This window comes from Sorghum bicolor, chromosome 2 (genome assembly GCF_000003195.3).
Source record: "Sorghum bicolor cultivar BTx623 chromosome 2, Sorghum_bicolor_NCBIv3, whole genome shotgun sequence".
Taxonomy (NCBI): Eukaryota; Viridiplantae; Streptophyta; class Magnoliopsida; order Poales; family Poaceae; genus Sorghum; species Sorghum bicolor.
The window spans coordinates 70,821,614-70,833,752 of record NC_012871.2 but is presented as its reverse complement, the minus strand read 5'-3'; the positions used below and the strand labels follow the sequence as shown (position 1 = coordinate 70,833,752).

The following is a 12,139-nucleotide window of genomic DNA, read 5'->3' as shown; positions in this document are numbered from 1 at the left end:
TAAATTTGTTGCAAACACATGGAGGGATTGCTTAAAGATACATGGGCTCAGGGGATGCTGCAGTACCGGTAGCACCTGCCCTGAGCTGGCGGACAACTAAAATATTTAAGCAAAAAAAATGATGGCTACGATTGTAAATTGAGCGTAGTTCAGCAAGTGAACCCAATCCACCATGTTCAAATTTTTCTATCTTTTTTCTAGAATTTAACAACGTTGTGTTTTTTAATGTTAGGAGACATGGTACTATGATCAACTGATCATTTCGTTAACCTTTTTATGTACAGCATCATCGAGCATGCACTGGTCCGAGATATAGGCAGCTTAAGCACCAGTTTTATGTGCAGCCGGATAGGTGATATGTCCTTGCTAATTAGGCTCCTATTTGTAGCTATAGTATTATCTATTCATACGGCCCTATCCATTGCTAAGAGCAAGTATAATAAGTTATTTTTAGCCGGTTGCAAGAGTCCACCTAATCAAAAAAGCAGACCACGTAGGAGAGATATTAGGGCACTCACAATGCAAGACTCTATCACAAAGTCCAAGACAATTAATTACATATTATTTATGGTATTTTGCTGATGTGGCAGCATATTTATTGAAGAAAGAGGTAGAAAAAAATAAGACTCCAAGTCTTATTTAGACTCTAAGTCCACATTGTTCGAGGTAATAAATAACTTTAGACTCTATGATAGAGTCTGCATTGTGAGTGCCCTTATAGAGCCGGCGATTCCCATCTCGCCCGCCTCTAGCTCAAGATACGAGAAAAAAAAATTTGTCCTAGACGTCTTCCAGCCCGCTGTGAGCGCGATGCCGACGCTTCCATCTCCCGCCGTTCCGCTCCCTAATTCTGTGCTCTACTCGATCATTACCTGACATTAAATACTTGTATTTTTATTATAGTACACCTCCAAGCTGGCTAAACCATTTTGATGTTTAGGTTAGTACATGTTGATGTTTAGGTTAGGTGTAAGTGATATGACAACTTCTCTCAACCGTCAGCCGGCTAAACCATTAGCCTTGCTCTAACTGGGCTTTATTTGTTGCTACAGTACTAGTATCTACACCTTCGGTCGTACCCATTTTCACACTCTATGAAAACGCTCCGTTTAATGGAACTTGTTTTCTGCTTAATCTGCCAAGGCTCTCGTTCATCAAAAGAAAATAAAGCGAGAATCAGGTGATGGAGCGACATGGTTCTTAAAATCATTTTTTTCATAAACTAAAAATCGAAAGGTTTATTGGCCCTAATAATGTCGGTACACGAGTTAATGTTCCCTGCATGGGCCAACTATGAACGAGAATAGTATACCACGTGGACCCGTGGGCCGCGGCACGAGCCGTTCCACCTACCCGCAACGAACCGAGCGATTTCGCCGTCCCGCATCCAAACGCCCCCAGCAGCCCTTCCCCTGCCCCAGTGCCCCGTCGCAACTGGCAGCAGCAGCGACCAGCGACTCCCCCAACTCGCCGGCCACCAGTAGTTCCCTGCTTCCCCATCCCATCCACACACACCGCACACCAACCAACCCCACCACGCCAACGTCCGGGACCAAACTCTGATCCCCACCATGCAGGCGGACGGGGACGCGCCGGCGCCGGCGCCGGCCGTCCACTTCTGGGGCGAGCACCCGGCCACGGAGGCGGAGTTCTACGCGGCGCACGGCGCGGAGGGCGAGCCCTCCTACTTCACCACGCCCGACGCGGGCGCCCGGCGGCTCTTCACGCGCGCGTGGAGGCCCCGCGCGCCCGAGCGGCCCAGGGCGCTCGTCTTCATGGTCCACGGCTACGGCAACGACGTCAGCTGGACGTTCCAGTCCACGGCGGTCTTCCTCGCGCGGTCCGGGTTCGCCTGCTTCGCGGCCGACCTCCCGGGCCACGGCCGCTCCCACGGCCTCCGCGCCTTCGTGCCCGACCTCGACGCCGCCGTCGCCGACCTCCTCGCCTTCTTCCGCGCCGTCAGGGCGAGGGAGGAGCACGCGGGCCTGCCCTGCTTCCTCTTCGGGGAGTCCATGGGCGGGGCCATCTGCCTGCTCATCCACCTCCGCACGCGGCCGGAGGAGTGGGCGGGGGCGGTCCTCGTCGCGCCCATGTGCAGGATCTCCGACCGGATCCGCCCGCCGTGGCCGCTGCCGGAGATCCTCACCTTCGTCGCGCGCTTCGCGCCCACGGCCGCTATCGTGCCCACCGCCGACCTCATCGAGAAGTCCGTCAAGGTGCCCGCCAAGCGCATCGTTGCAGCCCGCAACCCTGTGCGCTACAACGGTCGCCCCAGGCTCGGCACCGTCGTCGAGCTGTTGCGTGCCACCGACGAGCTGGGCAAGCGTCTCGGCGAGGTCAGCATCCCGTTCCTTGTCGTGCACGGCAGCGCCGACGAGGTTACTGACCCGGAAGTCAGCCGCGCCCTGTACGCCGCCGCCGCCAGCAAGGACAAGACTATCAAGATATACGACGGGATGCTCCACTCCTTGCTATTTGGGGAACCGGACGAGAACATCGAGCGTGTCCGCGGCGACATCCTGGCCTGGCTCAACGAGAGATGCACACCGCCGGCAACTCCCTGGCACCGTGACATACCTGTCGAATAAGCATTCCAGGCTGTTCAGATTCCGATGTATCGATTACACAAGAAAATTGGTTTCATGTACAACGATTCTTATACTATACGCTATATACTTGGTCGTATTTGACTATAAACTGTCTGGTCAGGTTTAGTGGCTTGGATATACAAAATGTTGGTTGCCTGATCAGTGTAAAAGAATGCTGCAAATGCTTGGGGTCGATAATATCAGCTCTCTTCGGGGGCTATTGATGGCAGCACAAGGCGTTCCCTGCCTTGTACAAGCTTGGCAGAACGAATTTTATCCCCGGTCTTAATCTGCGATAGAACATCTCTTCCATCCGTGGTATACCTGCAATTGTTTGGATATACGCATAACATTTCTTACAGCGTTCTTATCCACAATGGAATAGATCGATTTTGCAACTCAATGTTTACATAATGAAATCAGTCACGACTTACCCGAAAACTGAAAACTGTCCCTCATCAAACGATATTCCTCCTAAGCCAGACTACAGAAAAGAAAGAGAAACATGTTAACTCACATATCTATACAGAAATTCATGCTTCTTCAGATTATTACAGGCTGGAGAAGCAACTTGTTACTTGTTATATTAGTACATTGGGCATTCATATTCTTTGTATGACTGACCTGGCAGAGTCTGGTCTGTTATCTGAATACTTATATTCATCTTTATGTTTAAAGAAAAGCAAATATGGTTTAAAGTAGCATAGGAAAGTAGGTACACTATTGAACCAAGTACACTCAGATTTGATCTTTAAATTGGATTGTAAAAATATGTAATTCTGGCCTTCTTGTTACTCACGTTTCTCTTGTCATAAAGATAGAAAAAGAACTGTGTTGGTGAGGAGTATTCATCTGAATCCACACTATGTGCCATGGCAACAGCACCATACACCGACATCGGCAGGACTGGCAATTCTCCATCCTAGAATAGATGAAGCAAAAGAAATGAATGTAGATGAAGCAAAAGAAATGAATTACAGCAGAGGAAACCTTCACCTAAAAAACAGAGATATATGCTTAAACTTCTATTGCTACTAAACCAGTCTAGGAGAGTGACCTGAATGCTTAGCGGAGTTCTGTACAATGGTTCGAATTGTCCTGCTGGCTTGACCTCTAATGGAACAGTATACCCATTTTTTCCAGTCTCATTATCGGCAATAATTGCCTGGCTTGCACATTTAAGTGTTACCCCGTCATATGCCCCATCCAAGACCTGAAGGAAGGTTGCAATATTGAATGAGAACAAAGAGCTCGTAAAGTAAAACTTCAAGAACTGTAAATATGTTACAGTAAGATTCTGGAAAACCCCTCTTCAATAAAGAAATTTTTTGTTCACACCCGCTGTTCTTCTACCTGTTGTTTTGGACATCACCTTTAATACACGTCTTTTGCTTCTTTTTTCTAAACATTTGCTACTAAAAGTTACTGAAGAGATCTTCATCTGCTAATACCATTTTTTCTTTACAAAACTTTAATACTTTTGTGTTTTACAGTGGTCGAAGTTAGTATATTATTGTTCCAAGAAAGGAGTGAGAAAAAAGGTTTACAATTTGGGAACTTCCCCAAAACAACCTGGACCAAACAATAAGATGGGGCCAGAGTCAAGCTACCTTACCATTTTTGCAAAGTTTCCAGCAGTCAGTGGGGCAGAGTACCCATCAATAATGACCTACATTGGTAAACAATCATCACCCACCATAATTCTCCAGATGTCATGACAAATCGTAGCAGCAACTACTATAACTCTTATAATCAACTAGCATATTCAGAAGAGTGAACTTTATGCATAGCTATTAGATCAAATGCAACAATTACAGAAGTACAAATATTGTTCTCAGAACAGACGGTGTGGGGAGAAGTGCTAGAAAAGTCTTGAGTTAAAAGTTAAAACTGCAGATTAATAGCTTTCCATGGACTATAACTTTACGATGCCACTGTTATCTACCTGAATCGTAGCAACACTTTTCGGTTCACCGCCACCAGTTGGAAAGAATGTTGAACCGTCACCTTTTTCAACTGTGAATTCAACAACTCCTCTTCCTGTTAGCCTATTAATAGCAAGCTGTTTAAACTAGATTTCATAAAAAATCATTTGTCAGACATTGTACAACTGCATGCTCAAATTACACAAACACCCCAGAAACTGAACATTTCAATTGACATTGGATCCTAAATCTACATTTTTTGCTAGACATGTTGTGCAGTTTATTCTTAAAGTACTCAAAATTAACTGTGACAAGGATTTGACACTGATACTGTGAAATTCAAAAGGAACGATGTTGTCACCCATAATATCAACCACTAACTGAACTTCAACCATTTCAAATCCTATATGACGGCAACAAAATGTTTAGCAATTCACAGACAATCTAAGTTCAATGGACATGGTTACAAAATCACTAATAAGTGTTCTGCACTAGCAGACTTGATAGCAGAGCAGTGGGAAAACAGTGGTAAATTGATGTTGTTATTATCATTCAGCACTGCAATATAGAATTAGGTGAGGTTTTGCAACGGACATGTGGATTTCAAATTAAATTTCTACAGGGCAGCCTCGACCCCTTATCACTAACGTCAAGCAGCTTAAGCAGGTGGTATTCTCATGCTTAACCGCTGCACTGAACATATATATATAACTATGCCCTGCATGATTGAACTCCATAACAACTACATTCAGCTAAGTTATGATCCAGAACCTGTGCCAGTTTAGTAGGACCACGTTCAGTTAGGGGGTAAATCCAGCTGGGAATGGTTCCTGGTGATGACTATCTATAGTAATTACACATGCGTTCCTGGCAGGAGCCGGAACAGTTCCAGGACCTGACTCCCTGGGAACCGAACGTGGCCTTATGAAAACAAATTGCAAGCATGACAGAAATAGAATTTAGAGCTTAAGAGAAAATCAAGAAAGTGTCACCTTGGATATTCTAAGTACTGCTGGGGCAGGAGGAAGGACAGACCAGGGGCCTATTCAAAGGGGGGAAATAATGTTTCAAGTAATCAGAATGGTCACTGGAACCGAATTCCTTGTTCTAAGCATTGTCTAAATTCTATCCAACAGTCTATGGGTTCAATGAGGTACCTGTAACAGCTCCAATTCAGCAACAATATCAAGTGACGAAGCAAGTGCTATAGAAAGTTTGTCAGGATCATTCTCCTTGATATATTTCAAGAGAGTCTGGAAACCACCCTGCAGATGATGCAAAATTGCTCAGCTATCATGCAACAAGAATAAGGATTCATGGCTAAATACAGGTAAAAAACGGGTTCATGTTTCTTTTGCACCCTTAGACCTTAGCACTTTTTAGTTACCTTCTCTTCGAGTAGTGAAGTATATAGCTTGGCACCCTCTTCTTTATGCTCTGCAGGAATGCTTCCAAGGATCGCCTCCTTGTTGTCCATTGCTATCTGCACAAGAGCACAGAGTGGTATATGTATGAAGTGCAATCCTATCAAGTGGAACTGGCAAGTGCACTGCAAAAGGCCAATGCCCAGGTCAAGCATGTGCCATAAGTCTGGGCAGCTCCAGGAATTAGTTATTCTGAACTCTGAAGATCAACCAGAATAAAAAAATAACATGCCATGGAGATAGACAATTTACTTTCATGGACTTCTTCACATCGCTCTCCATGGAACCGTATGGCTTCCTCTGTGGTATCCTCAACAAGTAGGAAATATCCTCCAGCGATTCCTGCCAAATGCAGCAATGTAAGGCAACGCCCAGACGGAAGAATCGAATAAGCAAACCTACATGCAAATCCTGAGGAGCAGGTAAACCTGTATAGCCTTCATGTTCGGGTTAGCGGGGATCGCCCTCCTCAGGGCCAGCTCCCCAGTCCTCGGCACCTTCGTGTCAGGCGAGTAAAGAACCGCGTTCGCCGGCAGCGACACGGAAATCTGGGCTACGATGGCGAGCGCCGCGGCCGCGCCCCTCAGCCACTCCAGAACCCCCTCATCCTACATGAAACCCACCGTGCCAGTAAGGCAATAAACGCTGCAAACTCGAGAGCTAGGTGACATGCCCACCTCAAGCGAAAAAGAGGGATGGTGTGGGCGGCGGTGGGAGGCGCGGATGACTCGAGCGCGAACGCCGCGGCGATGGAAGCTAAGCTGCGCGCGGCCACTGTTGGTGGCCGCCGCGGAGCCAGGGGCGTGAGACGCAGGTCGGGCGCCGGCGAGCGTCATAGCGGCTACGCACGACGCCATGGACCGGTGTGCGGGAGATTGGAAGGGAATGGTGGCCGTCGCCGTCGAGGCGGTGGTCGCCGTCTATTCCCAGCCAGAAAGCTGCAATCCGGTTCGAATTGGCTCGGCACCTCCAGCTGGGCTCCTGTTGAGCTAAAGGCCCGCACGGCCCAAAGTCTCAACGTGAAGCCCAGAGTCTCAACGTCGGGGAGGGTTTTAACCATGGTTTCAAGCTGATTTCTGATTTGGTTTCTCACAACCCAAAGAAAAATAAGGAGCGCCTGTCTTCAAAACAGCCATTATTCGTCACCAGTGAGAATTCTTACGAAAAAATATAGATTACAACATCACAGAAAAAAAGACAGACTATAACATCACAGGAAAAACGTAGCATCACAGATTAAAAAAAAGATTAAAACATCACAGGAGAAAAACATAGATTACAACATCAGAATTAACAAAACAACATTGAAGGTAACAGAGACGGACGCAGGACACAGTTACTCGCAAGCCACTACGGTAAAATAAATTGATGTTTTATTAGCAGCACGCTACACGGTACAAATAAATAACTAAGCGCGCATTGTCGCTTATGCAAGTTCCTTGCCTATACCTTGAATACAGACGCATAGGAAGCTCACTATATCCAAAAGTCCGTGCCATTCATAGTCCATGTTGTGGTTGCAAGGTCCGTCAGTTTCATCACAATCCCAAGATTCTTCCACGGTGACACTCGTACCCGACGTAGAGAGTATCAACACTTTCGGCAGCTATATCAAAGGCGTCTAGTGATATAGAAACCGTGCGGTATAAAGCTCATGAACACCGCCCATCCAAAAAAACTCTTGGCCGGAATAAGGATGTCGTTGTCTAGATCCACCGTGTACACTGCCCACTCCCTCTTGTAGTCATCTTCATGGGTATCCCATCCCATCATCCGGTGCACCAACATAAGTCCCTAGCATTATCCACCAGGTGAAGACTATCATTCATCATTGCATTCATATCTAATGACTTGCCCCCATCGATGGTTATCAACAATATAAGCGCTCGACAGATGATAAAACCGATTCGAAGCTCCTATTGTCAACCAAGGTCCAGCCCTCGTCGTCGGGCTTAGCGACAACCAATACTTCGGGGCACTTGAAGTTGACTACCACTCGAGACATCAATAATATGGTTTATTATAATTTTTTGTTGTAGCTTTAGATCTATGCTTTTCGTAACTAATTAAAATAATTTATAGGTGCAGCTTCTATAATTATTTTGTCAGACTAAAGCATACACATATTATATGTTCATTATGTATATATACTCATGTGGAGTCTAACAAAATTAGATTTTCTATTTTATAAGTTTTCTATAATTTTTTTAGAAGGAGGAAACATCCTCTGCTTTTTAGAAAGCAATTGGTAGCTAATACAAAGCACTGGGGATACCAGTTCACAACAAAAAAAAGCAAGAAAAAAAAGTAGTCTCAAAGACTATTACAAGCTTGAATTCAACAACATCCGATTGCACGATAGGATTCCTCTTGAAAGTCTTGAGTCAGTTTAGAATGTCTCCGCCTTTTGCCTGTATGATCTGCTTTTGGTCCTTCTCCCTAAGAAGCACGCTCCATTTCTGAAACGAAGACAAGGCAGTATATATCACATCAATTGGAGCTTTTGGAAATTTCTTCTCAATAGTAATATTGTTTCTAGTAATCCATAGAGCCTAGACAAAGGCCGACAATAAGAAAATGATCAGTTTTTTTGGTAGAGGTCCCTTGCCCCCTAACCAAAAGATAGAGAAATCTTCCTAGAAGGTAGGATGCGAAGACAAATGAAACACTTCACAAATTACCTCCCAAATAAACTTTGCCAAGTGACAATGAAAGAAAAATATGATCAATATCCTCAACATGACCACAAACACCACAAAACAGAGAGCCTTTTCACCCTTTTCTAATTAGGTTAGTAGCAACATGGAGTCTATTATTAGAAATTTGCCAGAGAAAAAATTTAATCTTCAAAGGAACCCTGCTCTTCCAGATGACACCAGCAACCCTGCTACTAACTCCCCTGTTAGTCAAGAATCTGTATAACAATTTGGTAGAAAAAAATCTTTTTCTTATCAAGAGCCCATTGTGTACAATCAGCTGTGATAGAAAAAAAAATCTTTTTCTATGATTTACTATATTTCTTTAAAGATTAAACCAAATAAATAAAAAAAATAAAAGGACAAAATCTTTATAGTAAAAACTTTGTACTAAAGCATATCATATTATATGTTTAATGTGTAGATCTATTTATGTTGAGTCAAAAGAAATTGAATTTTTCATTTTATGATTTTTCTGTGATTGATTATAATTTTTTAAAGATTCAGCCAAAATAATTAAAAAAGAAAAAGACAAAACCACTAGCACTACCTAGTAAAACCACCATCGAAATCGCTCTAAAGAGGTAAAATACACGGTTTAAAACAATGATAAAGATGATTTGCCTGGTTTGCAATTAGAAAGAAAAAGCGAACTTTTGTGAAAATTAAGGGACGAAGGTGGCTGTGCGTTGGTGCGGACATTGGAAGCGAGCCGTCGTGGGGTGTTCGACCTCTATTCCAACCCAGTTGGGCTATGGACCGAATCGGTTTCGACCATGTTGGTCTGCGGCATGGGAATTTCTATTAATTAAAGGTATTATTGTTGGAATAATTTGTTATTTAATTTGATAAATTGTGATCGCTAACATTGATGAATTAAGAGAAACATAAAGAGAGGGATTCGAACCCTTGGTAAACAAAAGTTTACATAGCAGTTCCAATGCTACGCCTTGAACCACTTGGCCATCTCTCCTACATAATCTTATTATGGAAAATAAACTAAGTGAATAGCGAGTTTTCGTATTCCTGCAGTACTAGTACAGCCACAACGGCTCAGGAATTCCGTGGCTCTATTGGATTGGATGGAAAAAGTCCTTTTCATCTAAGGCCTTATTTAGTTCTAAAAAATTTTCAAGATTCTCCATCACATCGAATCTTGCGGCACATGCATGGTGCATTAAATATACATAAAAACAAAAACTAATTGCACAATTCATCTGTAAATCGCGAGACGAATCTTTTAAGACTAGTTACTCCATGATTGAACAATGTTTGTCAAATAAAAACAAAAGTAGTACAGTGTCGAAATTCAAAAAAAATTAGAACTGAACAAGGCCTAAGTGGAAGGATCTAGTATTTTTTTACTAGGAGTTCTGCCTGGCTCAATCTCCCTACCCTTCGGAATGCTAAAAAAAAGCCCAATCATGCGGAAATATAAGTGCTCATATTGATTGTAGAGGTGAAAGGAGGTAGGGAAGAGTAAAGAGTAAAACAAGGTTTCCAATACAAATGTGCAAGAGAAAGAAAGTAAGTGGTTAGTGTGATTTGGAAATAATTCGGAATTCCTGATACAAAATTGGTTGAGCGAGATTTTGAAAACTGTTAGAGAAACTCAACAAATATGCTCCCAACTCTTTTAGCAACTTGGAAAACTCATTGTTGGGAATTAAACTTAATCATGAAAAGCAGTCCCAAACTTTAGAGTTAAGAATTTTAAAGATTAACTTTCTAATTTCTATCACAAGTTTTCTTGCAGGAATGTGAGTATATCGAAGATGGAAATTTGGCTTCGCTAACATGTTCGACTTCGCTTAGAAGATTTCATCTCCGCTTCCAGAAAGTGAAATCAACAAAGTGAAGCGAAGACAGTAGTTTAGCTTCGCTAGTTTATTGACAACAAAAGTCGACTAAGTCAAGATCACAAAATTGCCTGAAGACTTGAAGATCAAAGTTGAAGAGTTAAAGACTAGATGTGGAAAAAAACAATTTCGCTTTTGCCCGAACAAAGTGTTGTAATCATTTGTGTTAAGGGCAAAATAGTTATTTAGTATAGAAAGCGAAGTTGGGGGGGGGGGGCTATAAATACCCCCACTGACATGTTAAAGTATGGACTCAGAATTGAAATACGATTTACTTCCTGTGTTCAATTTGAAATGTTTGTGTGATCATTTGTGGAGTTTGAAAACTTTCACCCAACATTTGGCGCCCACCGTGGGGCTCGAGCCCCACGACCACATTGATATACCAATTGATTTTTTAGAACCTATTAGATATGCTCTAATTTGTGTGTTTCCCAAGTGGCTAAAAAAATTGGAAGCATATTTATTAGCTTCCTCTGATAGTTTCTAAAATCTCGCTCCTAAAATATAGAAGATAACTTCAGGAATCCTGAACTATTTTTAAATCATCGTTATCAGCTTTTTTTTTTCTCTCCTATGCATTTGCATTAGGAACCGTGTCCTACTTCTCATAGGTCTCCATATTCTTTCACCTCCAAATTAGCGCATCGATACGTATGCGTCTATTTCCCGGGCAAGTGCGGAAAGATTGAGAGTTCATATAGGGAGTTGTTGGGGAGCTGATTTTTTCCAACCTTGCTAAAAAAACTGAGATCGGGAGTACATTTTGGAAACTCTTGGGTCTACCAAAACTGTTGAACGAACCTAATAAATGTGCTCCTCATATTTTTTTTTAGCCAATTGAAAAAAATCATTGATTTATGAGTTAATATTTTGAGGGTCTTATTCGCTTAAGCTTATCAGCCGAATCTGCTAGCCATTATCAGTGTTTTCTCTCACAACAAATCAGCCAACAATACTTTCTGTCATGGCTTATCAGCCAAATGAACAAGGCGGCGACAAAGAGCGACAAATCCCAAAGAGAACATTCGACAGAGTCAAAATTTACATTTGGTGTAACATATGAAAAGAGAGGAACATATGAACTTTTCAGAATAAAAGTTTACAACCCGAGGAGGTGACTTTCTTTGCAAGGAAGAAGTGGAGCATTACCAACTAGCGTCAAGATCTTCTGCAGACAAATCAACAACCACAATAGTAGCTGTATTAGAGTTAGTAGTCTTAGGCTTTGTTTAGTTCACACCAAAAACAAAAAAAAAATTAATGGTATATGCATAAAGCATTAAATATAGACGAAAAAAAACTAATTGTACAGTTTGCCTGTAAATCACGAGATGAATCTTTTAAACTTAGTTAGTCCATAACTGGACAATATTTGCTAAATAAAAACGAAAATGCTACAGTATACCTTCTTATTTTTTTCCCTCCTTTCTCTCTCTTGCGTCTTACTGAGGTACAGGGTAGTGGGAGTGCTAGTTGGGCAGTAGAGTGGTGGCAATGGCGAGCTTGTCCTCCTTTATAACGCTATAATTCTTTTTCTTTTTTATTTACCCATCTAATAAAAATCTGGCAAAAATCTTTTTGTGACCTTTCGAAAAAGAACTATTGGAGATTTCAAAAAAGAACTATTGGAGATGCTCTTACCAC

General features: G+C 42.7%; 2 protein-coding genes across 2 annotated transcripts; one reads left to right on the top strand and one right to left on the bottom strand.

Moving 5' to 3' along the window:
- Positions 1,185–2,750, top strand: LOC8081761 (caffeoylshikimate esterase). The gene has a single exon (XM_002462989.2). The coding sequence runs from the start codon at positions 1,572–1,574 to the stop codon at positions 2,586–2,588; it is 1,017 nt and encodes a 338-aa protein (XP_002463034.1). The 5' UTR covers positions 1,185–1,571; the 3' UTR covers positions 2,589–2,750.
- Positions 2,588–6,889, bottom strand: LOC8081760 (peptidyl-prolyl cis-trans isomerase CYP37, chloroplastic). The gene is made up of 12 exons (XM_002460823.2): positions 6,615–6,889; positions 6,366–6,545; positions 6,190–6,279; positions 5,901–5,996; positions 5,671–5,778; positions 5,506–5,555; positions 4,534–4,636; positions 4,204–4,257; positions 3,646–3,801; positions 3,388–3,510; positions 3,023–3,072; positions 2,588–2,912 (listed from the first exon to the last, which is right to left on the bottom strand). Exons 1-12 carry the CDS (start codon positions 6,792–6,794, stop codon positions 2,789–2,791), a joined length of 1,314 nt encoding a protein of 437 aa, XP_002460868.1. The 5' UTR covers positions 6,795–6,889; the 3' UTR covers positions 2,588–2,788.

Bases quoted from the DNA above. Each gene is read 5' to 3' on its own strand.
- LOC8081761 (XM_002462989.2), top strand. From the start codon at position 1,572: ATGCAGGCGGACGGGGACGCGCCGGCGCCGGCGCCGGCCGTCCACTTC.
- LOC8081760 (XM_002460823.2), bottom strand. From the start codon at position 6,794: ATGGCGTCGTGCGTAGCCGCTATGACGCTCGCCGGCGCCCGACCTGCG. The intron at 5,779-5,900 runs GTAACTAAAAAG...CATCATCTGCAG, and splicing joins CTTCACTACTCGAAGAGAAG to GGTGGTTTCCAGACTCTCTT. The intron at 4,637-5,505 runs GTGACACTTTCT...TGCTATTAATAG, and splicing joins CAGTACTTAGAATATCCAAG to GCTAACAGGAAGAGGAGTTG.